We start from the raw sequence: 19,899 nt of genomic DNA, 5'->3' as shown, positions 1-19,899 counted from the left end.
AGAAAAATCTGTAACACTTGAAACATTGTAGTGACATTTCTTTCAGGAACTTCTAAGCGATTACTGTATAGTGAAATAAAATTCTGTAACTAAATATTTATTTTAAATAAAAAGAAAACCACAGAGATGTCATTAAGTCATGTTGTTGATACACAATTCCCTGAATAGAAATACTTTTGGCACCTTTTCTTCAGTGTTGTTGATGGTGAAAACAGCCATTGTACACATTCATTTAATTGTGGATTTAAAAAATTGCAACTGAACACTCGAACAGTGCAAATGATTTGGTAAAATTATATCTGTTCCAGCAGTTATCATGACTCCTGGTTATACAGTAGAAAACTATCATCTCTGTTTAATTAGTTTAACTCCTGCTTTTCACTCTATTTAATTGGTGGAACCCGCAGCTCAATAGAGACTTCAAAACATGGGACTTTGGAAGAGCTGAATATTGTGCAGAACCCATCAGAGTGCAAGCTGCCTCTTCATTGAATCACAGTTAAAGAAGAAACAGTTGAAGGCAAAAGGGGGGAGGCAGTTAGTTTGTATTCAGAGCGAACCTACCATGACTGTTCCTCTAACAATATCCACAGGAAACTGAATGTGGTTGCTATTAAGCATTGGTAAAAACCTTGAGCTTGATTCCTAGTTGCTTCACAAGTCCATGTAATTTTCTTCATGGTAGTACAGAAATAGTCTGCTACTGTCAGTCTCTAAGATATTTTTGTTGTCTTCCATACGTAGCCCACAATTCTGGTATTCCTTGATAATGTCCTGCCCATGTCTTTCTAAGTACAGACAAACTGATGTCAAATTCTACCATCTGCTGAGACTTCACAGGTTTATTTTCACTTAATCCCATTGCACAGTTACCTGAGTATAAGCCCCAATGAATGTATAGCTGATTAAATATTCATATATTGGTCATTTAATCTTCTGTTCTCTGTAATGCAGCTGGGATGGGAATGCTCAGAATGGATAAGCAGGAAAATATTAAATAATGGCTCTTCTTCCAGTAAGTGGTATTTTAAATTAAAGATAATCCTCACTTAACAATCATTTGTTCAGCGACCGTTCAAAGTTATGACGATGCTGACTGAGTGGTAGTTATGGTGGATCCACAAAGTTACAGGCATTGCAATGTCCCCACAGTTATGTGGTGAAAATCTGGGTGGTTGGAACCTGCCTACATTTATAAATGCCAAGTACCATATTTTTCGTACTGTAAGACACACTGGTGTATAAGACGCACCAAGATTTTGAAGAGGTAAGCAAGAAAAAAAAGTTTTTGCCCTCCCCGGCCCCCAGAAGCACTCTGCAGGCCTCCCAAACCCTCTGCGTGCCCAATTTTTTACAAAAATGGAGCGCGTAGAAGGTTTGGGAGTCCTGTAGAGTGCTTCAGGGGCTGGGGAGGGCAAAAACACAATACGTGGGAGGTTTGGAAGGCCAAAAATGGGCCCATTTTTCACAAAAACGTTTTTGTCCTCCCCAGCCCACAAGAGCACTCTGCAGGCTTCCCAAAGCCTCTGTGTGCCGTTTTTATGAAAAATGAGCTTGTTTTTCACAAATATGGGACACATGGGGTGGGGCTTCGGGAGGCCAAAAATGGCTGTATTTGGTGTATAAGACGCACCAACATTTCCACCCTCTTTTAGGAGGAGGGGGAAGTGAGTCTTATACTCCGAAAAGAATGGTATGCTTCAAATTCCACTGACCACCTATTCCTTCCCCCCCCCATCTCTTCCCCTTTGGCCATCCAACAGTGCTGCTCCCTATCTCTACTGTTCCCCACTGGCTCCAGCTGCCCATTGTCATCTTCTTCCACCGCCCATTGCTGAAGAAGCACACCCAATTGAGGGTGCTAGTTGCTGACCTTTCACAAAGCCTCTCTGATCTTAATTTGTGACCTTCCCTTCCAGACTCCAACAAACAAAGTAAATGGAGAAGCTGGCAGGAAGTCATAGTCACTTGAGGTCCTTGTTTAATGACCCACAATGATTTGCTTAACAACAGTAACCAGGGATTGCCGGAATTGCCATTGCTAAGTGGGTAGTCACATAATTTTGCCCTTTACAGCCGAATCGTTTAGCAATGAAAGTTCTTAACCATCAAGTGTGGGCTACCAGTACTTGGTAAATTCCCCTCAAAAAGAATTGTTGGAAACTCATTTCATTTTTTTTCCAGGGTTAAGACCTGTTCTGAATTTCAGTAGTGTTATTTGGCTTAAATATCTACTAGGCTTGAAAGAAAGTGAGCCCAAGAGCCGGTCTTTTGGGATTATTGGTTTTCAAACTCTTTGAAGTCTTTGTATGCTGTTTAAGAGAAAACTGTTGCACTTCCCTTTTCATACCCTGAGAACAAACAACATCATCAATTCAAATCAGGGGTCTCAGGCCCATGAGGGCAAAAAAAGAAAAAGAAAAAAAGGATCTTAACCTATAGGAAATATTGCATGTCCACATATGAGTTTAAATTTTCATTGTTGCCAGCCTCATGGTACAACACCATGTCGGAAATCTATTGTTTATAGTCAGGTATTTAAGAAGTATTTCTGAGTATACTTAGTATAACATTTTAATATACAGTACTTGAATTAGTTCAAATATTTTATAATCAACGATGTCTTTGCTTACATTGGTTAACAGATATATCCATGAAATGCAGTTATGAGAGGTGTCATATTTAATGAAATTCAAGCCTGATCTTTGGGGATCCCTACCTATCATGTCTCTGTGATTTCCAAGGATTTTTGTGGCTGATTCTTTACCCCGAGAGTTGAATACTATTCTAGAAAAATTGCAATAATGTGAAAGAAAGTTTCACTTGTTTCTCCATTTCAGAAAACCAGAAATGTGATAATAAGAATAAATGGTACAACATTTAACAAGCCTCCTGTGTAGCAGCAACGTGAGCAGCAGCGTGGGGGGAGGTTGAGCTGTGTAACGTAGGAGGTTCTAATGCCAGGATTAGCTGTTTATTTTTGCATCTCTGCAGACTTTGATGCAAAGCAGCAGTTGCTTGGCATGGGAGAGCTGCCTCTGCCTCACCTATGTTAATTTTAACTTGCTTATTTGTCTAGGAACATTGGCACATTGGGATTTTCTGTAAGCCTTCTGATATTTCAGATTGAGAATGGAGCCAGAATGAGAGGACTGAGAAAGTTGTCATGCCATTGCAACATTCTGGGTTTTTCCAGGTATAGCCTTTGATTTGGCCTCCTGTTTTATGAACACAATAGAAACTTTGCAGTCCCTCCTTTCTTCTGCAGCCTCCTCTTCCCCGTAGAGGCCTCTTTCTGAGAATTGGGGAGATTCATACGATGTTGTAGGGATCATTGCAACAAAGGGAACATACCAAACATTGGAAGCATCCTTACCATTTTGGCTCCAACTTACTGCGTATCTATATTGTCTGTGTATTTGAACATTTCTTATAATGACATTAACCTTTAATTGTTAAATATCATAAACAGAGAAAAAATAGCATTTACATGTCACCTTATGTTTAGGTTCTACTTATCAAGTGCAACTTCTTCCTATTTAGTAACTTAAACTTATTTTTTAGAAGATACCTCAAACTGCAGTCATTACTAAAAAACAACAGTGTTCTTTTAAAGTTTTCTAATTCTCATTATCGAATTTCATAAACCAACCAACCAACAAAACAATTGATATAATTTCTGTTTCCTGGCATGTAATTGATTTCCATAGTTTGGGTGTATAATTGGTTTTCTTTTCCACATCTCTGCTACAAATTCTGTTAGGCCTTATTCTTGTATTTATATGTCAACTGTAAGACCTGCTAAAATAAATTGATTTCTTATAAGGAATTAAGTATGAATACACTTTATAATTATGTAGATTGTATGCAGTAAGCCTTATACTTCCTTTTAAAGAGAAAAACCATAATCATTCTCCAAAAATTGAATAACAGGAGTAAAACGATGAATACAATAAAATAAAATAAAAAATCAGTTCTCATAGGCCGTGTTCATACAAAATTAACAATATACAAAATCTATTTGCTTCAGTTCAACTCTTTTTGCAAAAAGAATCAGAGAACTACACCCAGGTATTATTATTAAAAACTTAGTTCTCTCCCTCTCCCTCCTTCCTTCCCTCCCTCTCTCTCTCTCTGAGTGTATGCAGTTATTTCCTTAGCAAGTCAAATTATTTTTTAATTACAAAATCCTAGTCTGAGACTGGCTTGTTAGAAGAGAAAGCAGTTTCTTGGTAAACATTTGATTAGTACTATATAACTCTCTGTAGGAGGAGCCCATTCAGAGACAACAGTGTATTTCAGCATGGTTGCTTGCTAGTGATAAGGTAGAATTCATAGCAGTTGTTGCCAAATGTCCATATGTATCTTTGTAGGAAAAAAGTCTTAAACATATATTCTGAAAAGTCATAGTGATGTCAGACTTATATTCCATCATGAAAATGACTTAAATAAAACACCTGCATAATTTTGTTGTATGATGCAAAAGAACATTAATAGATCATTTGAGTCATTTGTGCCATGGTACAATACAACATCTCTTGCCAATACATCTGTCGATGTTCATGAATATATTAAATGTATATTTTAAGTAATTTAAATCTATTTGTTTGTGTTATTCCCATTAAGACTGGCTATTTCACAAGAACTCACATGATGAACATCTTTCTTCCCAGATCATTCCACGTCAAGTGGTACTTCCTCGTTTAAGCCCAGCCGCTCGTTGGTCTCAATTCCCACTGCTCATGTAATGCCATCTCATATCAACACTTCGCTTTCAAAACATAGGGATCCTCTCAAGTCCAGCTCTGCAAAGTGGAGCACAAGCCTTTTGAGATCTGCTCAAAGCAGGCATCAGGGCATGTTGGACAGTTCTCTTGATATGAAAGATTTGAGGCCTGTAAGGAAGTGGTCATCGTTGTCAAAACTCAGCACACCTCTTAGTTGTAACCAGGATGGGGATGTTTATTCAGCAGAATGCAGGACCAACTTGGATACAAATGGAAGAGACAAGACTGTTTCACCACAATTAAGAACAAGTGGGTCAAATTGCTTGTACAGTAGTATGGAACTATTAAAGTCTGAGGACAGAGAAAATGGGAAGAAAAAGAATTCTAGTTTGAACTGCAAATACAAATTTGAAAGTTGCAGCAAAGAAGATTGGGGGGTTCCTGATGTCTCAAGCAGGAGACATGCCTTAGATATGACCTATAGTGCCTTACCTGAAAGCAAGCCTGCTCCATTAAACTCTGAAGCTTTTCATCAAGAATATATAACTTTGGAACCACAGGCTGCAGTCCCATCCCAGGTTTCCATTCAATCTTCTGAAAGGACTCAGAGGTGGCTTACAGAACAATTTCGTACAAATCCTCCAGAATCCAGGCCTTCTGAGGAGGCATACAGTTTATCTCCTTGGCAGTTACAGCAACTTGAAGAACTTAGAACAGGAAGTGAACACACACTGCAGGTAAGAATCAAATTTCAGTGTTTGCTGCCACCCAGTGGTTTATGAGAAAAATAATACCAGACATTGTTCTGTTCAATGAATAAGCTTGTATCTGCTATTCTGTTTTATTATAAAGGTTTTCATTGAAATCAGTTGAGATAGCAGTTGCTATAAAATGGTGCTAACTTAATTCATCTCAGTTTTTTTCTCTTTCTCCACATGCAAATATTGGAAGGAAGATTAAAAATGAATATGTAGCTTAGGCAGGCATCCATGGAGAGGCAGCGATAACACATGCATGATACTATTATCACGTAAATGCTGTAACTTACATGCTTGTGTCAGATGTCATACAAATATAATCATATTAAGCTCTTGGCAGCCCACTTCAGCCCAAAGCAGGATTCTCCTAGCATTTCCTTTAACAAGATTTTTTTTGAAAAGAAATGGAATAAAGTTGTAGAAACTTAAGCAACTGGACTGCTTTTACTTTAAAACCCACATATTAAAGCAGAGAGTTCTTAATGTTACCATTGCAGGTCACTTTTTATCTGATGTCCACATATGGCCATACAAAGAAAGAGGGAAAATGCCAAAATATTGTAAACACTCCTTAAGACAGCAGTGTACTTTTTCAGGCTTACACAGATGCCTGGAAAATAATGGGCTGCTTCTAGAAATATCAGTGGCATGTGCAAGATCAGGAAACATACCTGAAGCTTTTTTTTTTTGTTTATACCTTCAAATCAGCATTGATTTCTGGCAACTGGTCTAGTCCTTGTAGTTTTATAGGCAAAGTTTTTCAGAAGTGCCATTGCCTGCTTCTTACAGCTTAGAGGGAATGACTGGCCCAAAGATGTTCAGCTGGCTTTTTGCTCAAGTAGGACTAGAACTCGATGGTGGTGGTGGTGATGATGATGTATTTTATTTCAGTGATCTCCTGCTTTCTAGCCTGGTACCTTAATCAGTACACCAAACTAGCATAACAAGTTTATTTATTTATTTAAACAAACATATGGTAAGTGTTTCTTTTTTAGTTTGTTTATTGCTGCAATTTAAATGCTTCTCAATTCTGAAAAGACTCTTAGGGGTTTCACTGGTTTTGCAAAATGTGAATGTTTCAGGTAACCAGTTACAGAGAAACATATCCATCTTCTCCCATTTACCTATATATTTAGCTTAGCTTGTGAATTGCAAACACTGACATTTTGTGGCTAGACAGCACTGATTCAGCAAGCGTACCTCAGTCACCTCGCGGTTGCATATTGCATCTAATATATCAAGATGCTGGTGGATAAGATGACATCCACATAATTTGATGTAGAGCTCTGGGTAATTCAAAAAGAATCAGTGTTCCTTTGCAGTTCAGGTAAATTGAAAAACAAAATATCTGTGTTAAATAGAGTGCTTCTTAAACTTAAGTCCTTGATTCACTTCATTCCAGTCAGCCAAATCTCTTCAGGGTGATAATAGGATTTACTGAGGCAGTAAATATTAACATCATGGCTAATCAATTGTGCATTGAATGTCTGTGGTTCCTGCAGGGAGAAATTAGAAGCTGCTCTTTCTGTATTGTAGCAGAAGCTATAAAACAGGGGTGTCAAACTGGGGACCCACGGGCCAAATGCCTCACACGCAGGCCACACCCATCCCAGCTCCGCGAAGGGAAAAAAGTCATGAAATGTCACGTGATGACAACGTGACACCACGAGTTTGACACCCCTGCTATAAAGGAGAGAGAGAAGACACCACTGTGGAGCCTTGGCAGTGTGTCTGCCCTACCAGTAAGAAAGAAGTACTTAAATTGATGTACCATGTACATGATCTAAAAAAATATTAGGTAGCCAGCATTTATAAACTTAGTTTTATTTACTTGACATAGAACACAGTATTTAATAATTAGTAGAACCTTATAAGGTAGGCTGTTTTCTTTCTCCGTATGGTAGAGGGATAAGGCTAAAGGGAAGAAGTAATGTTTTGGGTAAAGTCTTTTAGTGAGTTTAGTGTAGAAGCAAAATTAAGAGTAAAGTCTTCGTTGTTTCTTAGCCTCATGACTATAAGAGTTGACCACTTCACAGATTTGTCAGGTATGTCATAATTAGGAACAATAATTATGTAACAGTTTCATTTAACATTCCCAGTGTGACACAGAACAATAAGTGATATGAAAATAATAATAGTAACAACAAGATACACACAGGTAATTTACCTTGGTGTCATAATTCTAATATGATCTGGATCCTTTGCTAGCTGTTAATAATATCATATATTTAAAAGAATAAAAGAGGGAAACGTTTGGTTTTCTGTCATTTAGAATGCTTTAATAAGATTTTTTTTCTTTAATAACTTTACAAATCCTATAATGGTGAAGATTCACTTATATGCCTATGTTTTATTGTGTGTTGTGAAAATAATTTTATGCTGAGAAATAGAGGAAGTCATAATCTAATCAAGTCATATAATTTGAGTTTTCTTCCCTTGTGATATTGCTGCTGCTGAGTTAGTGAGGAAATTAATATTGTCACACATTATTTGTAGAGATGGAACATGTTATCTTCTTTTTCATTATTCAGCAAAATTTGACACTGTTGATACATTAAAATAAATGACATGATAACGTATCAATAACCAAGTGCATTTGTTGAAGTATTTGTACTGACATTTTCATGCAGGTAGACTTTGACTTATGACTACAATTGAGCTCAACGTTTCCATTGCTAAGTAAGGTAGTTATTAAGTGAATCACACCCCATTTTATGACCTTTTTGCTGTGGTTGTTAAGTGTATCACTGCAGTTGTTAAATGAATCAGGTGGTCATTATGCAAATCTGGTTTCCCCCATTGATTTTGCTTGTCAGAAGCTGGCTGGAAACATTGCAAATGGTGATCACATGATTCTAGGACAATTCAACTGTCACAAATACATGTTAGTTGCCAAATACCCACGTATGACCGTGAGGATGTTGCAATGGTTGTAAGTGTAAGAACTCTTCATAAGTCACTTTTTTCAGTGCCACCATAACTTCAAACAGTCACTAAACGAATGGTTGTAAGTTGAGGACTACCTGAATGTGTGTAGATTTTTTTTTTCTTTTTACTAATTGTAGCCTTCCTATAAATCTCAACAAGATGCAGCAATTTGGGAAGACCTGAGCTGGTTGTTCTTGAAATTCCTCAAAATGTCAAATTTTACTGTATTCCAGGTCATATTTAAATAAGTGCCCCCTCTCTCCAATATAACAAGATATTTGTGTTTTGAATGGCAACATTCCAGACTTCAGAAGCCAAGGCTAATGGCCTAAGTTACCTTGAGAAAGAAGTATAGTCTGCTAAAATAAATCTGAAATTTTAAAATAACTAAAGTATAGATGAGTTACTCAGATGTGTATAAAGATTTCACAAAAGTTTATACTCAGACATTCTACTATGTTTCTAGATTATCAGGAATTTTTGTTATAATTATTTGTATTTTTGAAAAGTTTTAAAGATTTGGTAGCTGTTTTCTGAAGATATGTTATCAAACTTAGTTCATCTTGTAACACTTATTATATTGCCAGAATTCTCAAGGTTTTGTCCTAAGATGGGCACACATGCACATACCTTCCACGGATACAGGTAATCCTTGGGTTAGACAACAATTGGGATCAGAATTGCCATCCCTAAGCAATGCGGTTGTAAAGTGTGATGTCACATAACCATATCACTTAGTGATGACAGTTCCAGCAGTCCCAGATGTGTTCATTAAGTGAGGACTGCATAGGTTTGTAAAGCGAGGACCTCAGGTAACTGACTTCCAAGTTCCTGTTTCCCATTGATTTTGATTGTGGAAAGCTGGCAGAGGACATCAAAAATTGTAATAACTTCTAGTATAATTTCACTGGGTGTTTCATTTCTGTGTGAAATAAAGATAAGAAGAGAAAAAATGGCAAATGGAAATATTTTGCTTACAAAGAAATTGTGCATTCTTAGTTTCTGCAGTCTGCTCAAAGTTATAACTTGCAATGCCATCACAACAAAAATAAATACATAAAAAAACCTTAAAGTCATATGTTATAATGTCTTTTAGATTCCTCTCATCTGCATGAAAGGCATAGGGAGTGAGTAATTGAATAGGACTTAGTCTGAAACTTTCTAACAGTAGTGAATTTGAGAGGCAGACATCCCAGAATAAATCCCTACAAAAGAGACAAGCAGGCTTAGAAGTACATAAAGTATGGGAAGGTTAATACGATTTTAGTGGAAAGAGTATTCTATGGTTTGCTAAAAATGTTATTACTATAATACTCTATTATAGCACTTTATAATAGAATATAAATGCCCTGTTGTAATATTAACAATAATAAGCAGTGTAATCTTATGCATGATTGTTCAAACAAAGTCTCATTATGCTCATTTTTATTCCCGTGTATAGGTATCATCATCAAATATGCGGAAATTTACTCTAAATAAGTATTTGTCTTCATGTAGTTTTTCTAATTCCTCAGTGGTTATTTGCCCTTATCTCCAATATAAAAGTCACAGGTGATTCCATGTTCACATCCATTATTTTCTTCCTGTAGAGAATTTCATGTTTGTTTTTCCTTTTTTCTACTTCAGGCTTCAGATTGTGCTGTTGATCTGATCAGTTCCGTTGTAAAAATAATATATTTTTTTTTATTTCAGTGAAAGCTTCCCTGATTTGCAGAATGTTAAGTCTAGGCTTTTTTTGTCTTGTTCATTTTGTTCTTTATATTCATACAGTTTGAAGGTTCAAGTTACCATGATGGCATAAATGAAGACTTTTTTAAAAAAAACCCTCACATGAGCTTTACAAGAATGAACATAAGAACAAGAACCAAAAAAATAAGTAGAAAATTGAGTAACAGGTTGAGACCTCTATTTGCAGCAAAATCCATTGTGGCAAACTTTGCACTTATTTTTCTTGCACTAGAAATCTTGATTGCTGTTATAAGCAGGTTCAGTTCAGTCACAGTGAGTTACAGTTGACATATGTGTGGGTTGCAGTACTCTTGTGTGAGCATTTCTTGACTCATAAGAGTTTTTTTGTCCAATACCTGAAAAAAAATGATAGTGAGCCACAGCTAATGTGAGTACCATACCAATGCCTCCTCCCCAAACTCATCTTGAAAGAAAATATAGGCAGTGATCTAACAAGCAACAATTTCCCGCAAATTCTATATTGGCATTACTTTTTCACGCCAAGAGAAAACCTTCTCCCATCCAACATATGTCACAGTTTAATAAATTGTATTTAATATTGATTATCTGCTTCAAGATACAGCAGCATTGTTACTTATCTACTTTTGTTCTAAATGTTGTTAACATTGTTTATAAAAGAATTTAATGTAAAAAGCTAGTTTATAGGATTAAAGATTACTCTTCAGAGCACATTTTTTATTATAATCAGCTACCCATGTTCTTTTCTATCTTGCCTCACCTGTCTTCTCTGATCTGGAGGCCATTACGGGGCTGGTATTACCTAGAGTCAGCAATGACCAGCAGAGTAGGGAATCCTTTATCTTTTTACTATTCTCATATTTAAACTGAATTTGAATAAAGAGTCAGTGAGTCAAATCCAATCTTTCCTCAAGCCCCAGGCTGAAGTGTGAGATGGACCCTTAGATACCTGAGGCATAAGATCTTAGAATCTTTAGGACGGGACATAGGGAAAGATTGGATTACTTTCTACCAAAAGAAGGACCAGTTTCTCATTTGGGGAACTGGAGGATTCAGGGTGATGTACAGCCAATTTAAAAACACAAGACAAAACAATGATTAAAAATTAAAATAATTAAATAGATTTGGCCCGGTTTAAAACCCCGAAAATTTAAAATACCCCAATTTAAAATTATTATGTTGATAGCCCAGCCTGGCGGAACAACAGGGTCTTCAGTGCGCAGCGAAACACCCGGAGGTCGGAGATCTTACATATTTACGGGGGCAGTTCATTCCACAGGGCTGGGGCTCCCACAGAGAAGGCCCTCCCCCTGGGTGTCGCCAGCCGACATAACTTGACTGATGGCACCCTGAGGAGACCCTCTCTGTGGGAGCGAACTGGCCGGTGGGAGGCTATTGGTGGCAGAAGTCGATCTCGAAGGTACTCGGGTCCTGTGCCATGGAGCGCTTTAAAGGTGATGACCAACACCTTGAATCGCACCCAGAAGACCACTGGGAGCCAGTGCAGCTCGTGCAGGAGGGGTGTCACGTGGGCACGAGTTGCGCCCATAACCACCTGCGCGGCTGCATTCTGGACCAGCTGGAGCCTCCGAGTGCTCTTCAAGGGAAGCCCCATGTAGAGAACATTACAATAGTCCAGCCGGGAGGTGACAAGGATATAACCATGCCCACTTCCTCATAGTAAAAAAAATGTGGAGCTTGACACAATTGCTTCTGAACTCCTGCAAAGGCAAACTGAAAATAATAATAATAATAATAAAAAGAATTCTGTTACAGAGTACAGTTTTCTTGGATTTATTTTGAATTAGCTATTGGATAGAATGGGATTTACTTCTGACTAAATTCAATGATTTTAGTTTGATGAAGGCTCGAGAGCTGTAAAATCCATAAATTTTGGCTTGATTTGGCTTGTAATCTCTTTCCCAGGTCTCTTACATTACGTAGTATAACCTGGATACACGGGGCATCATCCTACCACTATTAACTATTTTTTTATTTTTGTTTGGTTTCGATTAGAATGTTGTAAACATGTATTTTAACCTCCTGGCATAGGATGTTTTTCTTTTTAAAAAAGAAAGTAGTAAAAAAGTTCAAATTCTATAAAATATAATCTTTTTGATTAGCCATTCTCATTGTGGTTCCTCAGAAGTTATATGATTATGTCTTTTTTTTTTAATTGTAATTTCCTGGATTTCCATGATAAAAAACTGCATTTTTCGGCTATAATTATGAAAGATTTACATAGACTTTGGGTATTGCTTTTGTATAGCAGCATTTATTTTAAACTTGTATGCTTTTTAAATATTCCAGGGACAGCCTTTGAACATCATTTGGGACAGTTATGTTATTAAATTTGAGATTAGTAAAGAATATACCATAGACAAAATCATATATAGAAAAAGAATGGTATTTGGTAACCATTTCTGTGAGTGTGATGTCGTGCAACTGAGCACTATTTATGGAACCTTCAAAAGGTTGCAGTGAGGCTATTATATGTACAAAGATGGAAAACTACACCAATAATGGAGGATGGATTGTTGGCTGAATTTGCAGAAATGGCTAAATTGTCTTGTTTGCTTAAGAAGGAAACTTACAACTATTTTTATAAATGAATGCAAACCTTTTATAGACGTTGCTGAAACTGGATAAACATGAACTGGTGATTTTGGGATTTATTGATTAAAATGTTTTTAAGGGAAGAATGGAACTCTGGTATGCAGTATGCGAGGATGGCAATGCTATGTCTATTCCTGCTGAAAAGAAATTAGAAGTTATTTCTTTAGATATGTTTCTCTTTTTTGTTATTCACTTTTTAACTTTTATAATCTCTATTTTTTCTTCTGTCTTCCTGTAGTTTTTAAAAATCTTCATAAAATATTCTTTTAATAAAAAAGTATTCATCAAAAAGTAAGGAGAGGTTACTAGTTAATTATCTGGCTATTCATTTTCAAATTTTTGCTGCTCAGATGCAAGAAGAAAATACTGTAACTGGATAAATGGAGAGCAAAAGTTTGAAATTAAGTCTTAAAACTGAAACAGTTGGGAATTGGGAATAAAATGAATTTGTTTTTTACATTAATAATCTGTTTTTTACAATTAATAATCTATTTTTATCTTAGAATTCAGGTAAACATATGGACACATGCAGCTTTTATTAGAATGATTAGAATGAAATTGTACACAAACGCTGCCTTTTGGGGGCATGCGAGCAATACCACAACACTGTTGATATCAGTCTCACATTTCCTTGTCTCCCTTGGAAATGCTGCCTCCAGCAGATTTTCTGTGTAGATACTTCCCAACTTCCAGAAATCACTTGAAACCAGTATTGATATCTGATAATTGATATTGTTCTTTATGTAATTGTTATTTTATATTAAATGGAGCTTTGTTCAACTTTGCAGGATCCAAAATTGGAGAAGTGAGAGAAGGTCCTGAAATAGGCAATAATAATCTGAAAACAATGATCTTTAGATTTAATTTTGGCATGCTTTATTTATGGTCGGATACTCCTTAATGTTGCACAAAAATATCTGAACTCATTTAAATGTATTAAGCAGTGAGAATTAAAATAAAATCTAATATCTTGTTAAACAGTTAGCCTTCATTTTATTTTAGGAAACTTTAGAGCTGGTTGTTTCTCGGTAGGGAAAATAAATTCATATGTAACATAATTATATTATGAAGAGTACATTCTCAATGAGTGGAATTATTCTAAGATTGTAATCAATCATTCAACATTTGCTTCTCACCACTTTAGGTATAGTGATATATACACATACATGTATAGTTAAAGCGACAGCCTATAAACTTCATAGAAGTGATAAGAACAACCATTCTATAAAAGAGGTTTCACAAGACCAAAATATATTTTATCCCTAGTTCACTCAATGTCATATTTGGGAAAAATTTGAAATCAGATTCAAATATTCACCTTTCATAGCTGTGCTAAAAAAACAAATGCTATTTGTTATATGCAATCTGACAACAGGTTGAACTTCTAATGCAACCAATAAAAAGCCGTTGTACAGATTTATTTTGGCAGTGACTGATTCTTTCTGGAACAAAAACATGAAAAGATTAAACTTGCAAGAATTCACCATCTAGTCCTCTTGCTAAATTATATGAATGAAGAGCAACTGCAAATGAGTTACCTGGGAGATATCACTAGTGTTACAGGAGAGAATATATTCCATATTTATAAATATATCAAACTAGACAATCCATGAGATCATTTTCGAGATATTTCCTTAACTAATCAGAAAAACAGAATGACCACAGCCAGGCAAACAAGCAGGTTGGAGCAGGAGCAACTTTCTGCTGGCCAGGAGGAAGGCTTGCAAGGAGCATTGGAAATGATCATCATTATCTTGCAAAATTTCAATTTCACAGATTTTGGATGTATTTTTTAAGTTATCCCATTTCAGGTACATTGATTCAAAAATTGTTGCCCTATGATACTAGTTGAAAGTTACAAGCAAACCAATATATAGATATAGAAGGTATATTTAGACTTGCATTTCAGTAGAACCAGGCAATAAATATGCAATGCTTTATTATTTTTTCAAAGCTTATATTATGAATATGTAGGGGAAAAGAAATTAATAAATGCTTCAGTTAACAATCCAAGTACTCAAGTTACACATATCTCCTAGAATATATAATGATTTAATTGTGCATTTAATAATAGTGCATTCAGCCCATTTTTTATTCATGAAAGTAAACATTTATAGCTGATTAGTAATAACAAACAAATAATCTGGAACCAAAATTTCAAGGCTGCTATTTAAATTTTTATAGCTGGACATTTTACACATAACACTAATCATCAACATTCACAGAAGTCTTCCTTTAAAAATAAAGCAGGCAAATTAGCTCATGCATCGTCTTGTGATAGTAATTTTCAAATCACTGTTCAGTACAAGGTGCTTTTAATGGTTACAGTGAGTAAGAGTGGAGGTGGTGAGAAATTTTTTAGACCGAGTGCTGGACTTTCTGGCATAGATTTCCTTGTGCTGGATGTTTCTTGTTTGGTTCTTTTCTCCTTCTGGTGCATTTCCCATTGCATAAGGTAGTGAAGATCAATCAAAAATACTGGACTTCAAAGAAGCATCACAATGATGCATATTAGCAACAAACATATCAAGATAAGACAGAAGTTTACAAAAAGCTCCTGAAGCCTTTGCCGTGTTTGTGGATGCACCTCAATAGTTGAGGCTCTCCTCAGAGCAGAGCGAGTTATGTACTGGACCTTCTCCATGGCAACAGGAAAGCAGAAATTTAAGAAAGAATGGATTTCTAAGAAGCAGAGACTTTCAAGGAGAGTGCTTAATATCTTCGGTTTGAGAAGTTTTAAGAACCTTTGTGGAGCTAGGGAAAGTAGGAAAGTGAAGTTAGAATTACAGCATACAGTGGTTTAATCAGCAAGTGTAGATTATTTCAAGGTGACACAATGCAACACATTGTATAGTGAAACAAAGTCGTAATAAGAAACAAAACATGTATAGCAGTATTCTAAATGCAGATAGTGGTGAGTATATTTTTGTGCTTTCATGGTGTATATAAATTGGATGACTACAACTGTACACAGAATTTGTGAACAATTTTTGCCTTGCCGGTTAAAACTCCTAAAATGTTCTGTTGTGTAAAATAACCTGCATAGGAAAGCAGTCTTGAGATACAGTAGATGTTTGACATATCGGTTGTGATTTGTGACTCACTGAGCTGAGTTCAGTCCACCAACCATGTATGGTGATGACTCAAAGGACTCATTAAGCCTTCTCTGTCTGATGCCCACAAAAACAAAAAACCTGTCAAGCACCTGCCAATCCAAAAAACGTAGTTGGTGCGTTGTGTTCAGTTTGAATCATGATTTTTGCTGGAATGGTTTGCATAATAAATATGTTTCATAGTCCCTGCTTCTCTCTACATTATTTTCGGCCCTGTTTGATTCTGGAGAGATTAAGGGCAATAGTCTATTAGCCATCAAAAATATTTGCCTGACACTATGTCCAGTTTCTTTTTTTGGCTTACATTTGTCAAGGGTTGATACTGTAATAACAAAACTTTATTCTCAAGGGACTCGGTAAAAATGGTATCACTCTTCTGGCCAAATATGGACACATTTATTCTAAAATGTTTATCCTGCTCCAAGCCGGCTATCATGAATTAAATACTTACAGATCAAACACATTTGTTAGCTTAATACTTGACAGATATACCTCTAAATAGATGGTAGAAATATTTATTTTATTAACATGTGTAAAATCACAGATATCACTCTGTTGAATTTCACATTGTAATTACATTTATTTTATGGAATTTTCCATGCTATTTGGAAGGATCAGCAGTTTACTTGTTGACATAATATAATTCTGTTTCTGACAAGATTAGCAGCTGCTATTTCAATATTTGAAAAATGGAAAAGGAAAAACTAAAAGACTTAATGATTAATCCTTATATACTAGCCTTCATTTTATGTCAATATTCAACAGTCAGCTGACATTAACTTGATTTAATGCTATCATTTTGCTTACAAGTATTTGACTTCGGAAGTATTTTAGAGTTGTTCTTTATTAGTATTGTGAATCCATCCATAATTATACTGTGAAGGATCTTTTTAAAAAACAAACAAACTATGCTATAATTATAAGATGAAGCCTAGTATACATGTAAGTAGCAATTAATAAAAAATAAAATGATAATGAATAGGATTAGTTTCTTTGTTTTATGTATTGTGCAGTGAAAGGCTGGCTGGCTATGTTTCTGGAAGGTTCTGAAACAATACTAAGCATTTTATTGGTTTTCAGGACCCCAATGATGGTCTTTTAATTTCTTCAATTTTTTTTCTCTTCCTGATTTAAATGTAGTCTTTTAATGTTACAGTTTCAGTGTTGTTTAGATGTTATGTTTTGTTAAAATTTATGTCTGTCTATCTGTCGTCTTTGCTTGTTTTAGAAACTATCTGGACTTTGTTGTAGTTTTAGAGTCAAAACCACTTTTACAAACAACTGAATACGTGAGATTGTTTTTCCATTAGAGGTCATGAGTCTCCTGCTGCTTGAAATTTTGGCAGGTGTCAGTTATTAATTTCCATACAAGTAGCCGTTTTTTTCCCCATTATCTCTATTGTTGGGAATCTAAGTTATGTGGTCAGTGATGGATCTGAAGTAAAATATATTTTAGAAAATACTTCATTATACTGTTAATTAAAGGTAGAAATTAACAGTTTAACAAAATAAAGAATAATTAGTTAAGAGATAAATAATAGGAAATGCCCAAAAAACTGTGGGAATGAAGACTAAACATAGTAAGTGGGTCAAGAAAGTTGAAAAGAAGCAGTAAGTGAAAAGAAATATCAATGGTGAATGTTAAGAGGAAATTAAAGATATTGAAAAGTAGATAACTTAATGTGACATTTTACCTCCTTTGCAATCCAAGAATCACATTGGTAGATGTTTTCTCAAAAGAAATAATGGAATTACCCTTACCAGGTTTGGTTTGTTTTTAAAGGAGGGTTAGGCATGTTACATCCTAAGATCCACAAATGTTGATTGTACAAAACTTGTAAATTTTCCAGTCTATTTGGTTTCTGGAACTGAATTTGTATTTGGTGAAAATGCAACTTTTCTCTAAGAATATATTATTCCGTAAATCAACTTCTAAATTTTGCTAACATTGTTTCATTCTATGCTATTTACACAAGAGTAAACCTTACAGAATGTAATGGAATTTTATCTCAAGTAAGTATTTTAAGAATTGCACTGTTAATTAATAGTACATCAAAAGGATAACAATGCAAGCAAGCTTTTTATATTAAATCTGGATATTTTAAGAGTGTTTCCTACTAAAATGCATTTTGGTTTTGCTATTTTCAAGAGGTTTTATTATTTTTTCACATTTTTGTTCCTGTTATTTAGTCTTTGATGTTAGTTTGGGATTTAATAGATGATAAAATAATTTAATATCAGTCATTTGGAATCTATTTGACAACTATCCTGCGCAAGATTAGAGTCTAAATTCAAGATATTTATAACAGATTTAAGTAGTTTAGTCAGGAATTGTAAGATCAGAATTGTTGACTAGGATCCAGAAAAGGACTACTAGATCTGCTTGCCAACAGTTCTTTGTCCGTGTATTTCTTTAACATCAGATTCATCATTCTATTCCAAAAACAATAGTATTAAAGCCAGTTTGTCCAAAAAGGGACTTCTGCTAAACATTAAGGTCTTCCCTATCTTATTCTTTTGGGACTTCTCTGATTTGATTTTGGGATCCAGTATCTCCTTAAACATATATGATTCATTTGCTGGGCAGTAGTAAATTTAAAAATACACAAAATACACATTGTTGACACCAGATCTGATATATGGATACTACAAATGATCGTTGTAAAGGGAAACTGCTCATGTGTCTAACAAAAGTTAAACTAGAGAGGAGAGGAATGCTAAATAGCAGTAACGCTTAGACTTATATACCGCGTGACAGTGCTTTACAGCCCTCTCTAAGCGGTTTACAGAGTCAGCATATTGTCCCCAACAATTTGGGTCCTCATTTTTTACCGATCTCGGAAAGATGGAAGGCTGAGTCAATCTTGAGCCGGTGAGACTCGAACTGCCAAACTGCAGTCAGCCAGCAGTCAGCAGAAGTAGCCTGCAGTACTGCATTCTAATGCTATAGTCTAGTTTTTTGTTTTTTTGTTTTTTGGCAGAAAGAGCTGAAATATTAGATTTAATGTCATTTACTAGGTTTCTTCCTTTCTTCCCCACTTCTTTTCTCTTTTTCTTTCTCTCACTCCTCTCTCCCTCTTTTTGGCTCTAACATGCATACAGAATGCTTGATATGTTTGCTTCTTTTATACAACAAAAATAAACACAGAAGGTATCTTACAGTTGAGTTCTATATTAAATTGTAATGTTCAACAAAGGTATAGACTAGTTGTTACTGGACTCAGGATCGTTAATTGGAAAGTGAAAAGTTCTTATTATAATAAAAGTAGAATCCCTTACCTTAATGACTGATGATTACTGAATTATATGAAGATGTGCTGTGGGAAACTAAAAGGCGTTCTCTGTCATCAGATTTATGGGAGCAACTGAAGTTCACTGAAGGAAAAAAATAACAAAAGTTTCATAGGCTGGGCTCATGATGTCATTCAGGAATTTAACTCCAGTGATTGGTTACACAACAGATTGCAAGAACAGAGAGATTGCAGAGCTAGCCTTGTTTAGGGCAAGGATGTTTAGCATTTGATTTCACAGGGAAAAAGTAGAGAGAGAAGTGAGATTGCATGTCCATAATTCAAGAAATCCAAACAAACAAATGATAGTTCTGTTAATAATATTTAGATAGCGTTTGTTCATTTCCTTCCATTCAGCTTGACTGATAATACTTACCTTTAGGTATATACACACATAAAACTACTAGGTGTAAAAAAACAACCCATGAAATTGGATGTACAATTTACATATACTTAGGGGTAACACACTTAGACTGCAGAAATATGGATGATCTCTAGATAACATCAAAGATATACCCCAAACTCCAATTTTTATTGGTCATCCAGATTTTTGCAACCCAAATGTGATAGCTCAAACACAAGCTAGTATTCAGATCATTTTTCAGTTAACAGATCTGTATACTGCAGATGCTTGAAATGAAACTTTCTGCTGTTCTTAAAATGTTATGTTGAAGAAGAGTGTTCTCTAGTGTTCATTTTTAAATTATTTTAAATATTTCAATACTGCTTTATAATCAGGAGACCCTCAAGTCTACTGAAA

At 35.4% G+C, this 19,899-nt stretch overlaps 2 protein-coding genes across 10 annotated transcripts in view; one reads left to right on the top strand and one right to left on the bottom strand.

Annotated features, from left to right (window-relative positions):
* The window catches only part of CEP85L (centrosomal protein 85L), a 104,696-nt gene that overhangs the window by 44,514 nt on the left and 40,283 nt on the right, over positions 1-19,899 (top strand). For all 8 annotated transcript variants that reach the window (XM_034418691.3, XM_034418688.3, XM_087882699.1 and 5 more), the window contains one exon: positions 4,674-5,464. In XM_034418691.3, coding sequence (XP_034274582.2) covers positions 4,674-5,464 — 791 coding nt within the window. The remainder of the gene's footprint in view (positions 1-4,673; positions 5,465-19,899) is intronic.
* Positions 10,409-19,208, bottom strand: PLN (phospholamban). 2 transcript variants are annotated; one of them, XR_004591688.3, is made up of 2 exons: positions 19,129-19,208; positions 10,409-10,497 (listed from the first exon to the last, which is right to left on the bottom strand). XR_004591688.3 is itself a non-coding variant. In XM_034418692.3 (2 exons), the coding sequence occupies exon 2, from the start codon at positions 15,378-15,380 to the stop codon at positions 15,222-15,224; it is 159 nt and encodes a 52-aa protein (XP_034274583.1). In that variant the 5' UTR covers positions 15,381-15,490; positions 19,129-19,208; the 3' UTR covers positions 15,083-15,221. The 2 variants fall into 2 exon arrangements, 1 of the variants encoding a protein (XP_034274583.1); XM_034418692.3 differs by lacking the exon at positions 10,409-10,497 and adding an exon at positions 15,083-15,490.

This window comes from Pantherophis guttatus, chromosome 1, assembly GCF_059756535.1.
Source record: "Pantherophis guttatus breed Tessera chromosome 1, ASM5975653v1, whole genome shotgun sequence".
Classification (NCBI taxonomy): Eukaryota; Metazoa; Chordata; class Lepidosauria; order Squamata; family Colubridae; genus Pantherophis; species Pantherophis guttatus.
The sequence above is the reverse complement of the archived record's forward strand: the minus strand, read 5'-3'. Positions and strand labels throughout refer to the sequence as shown.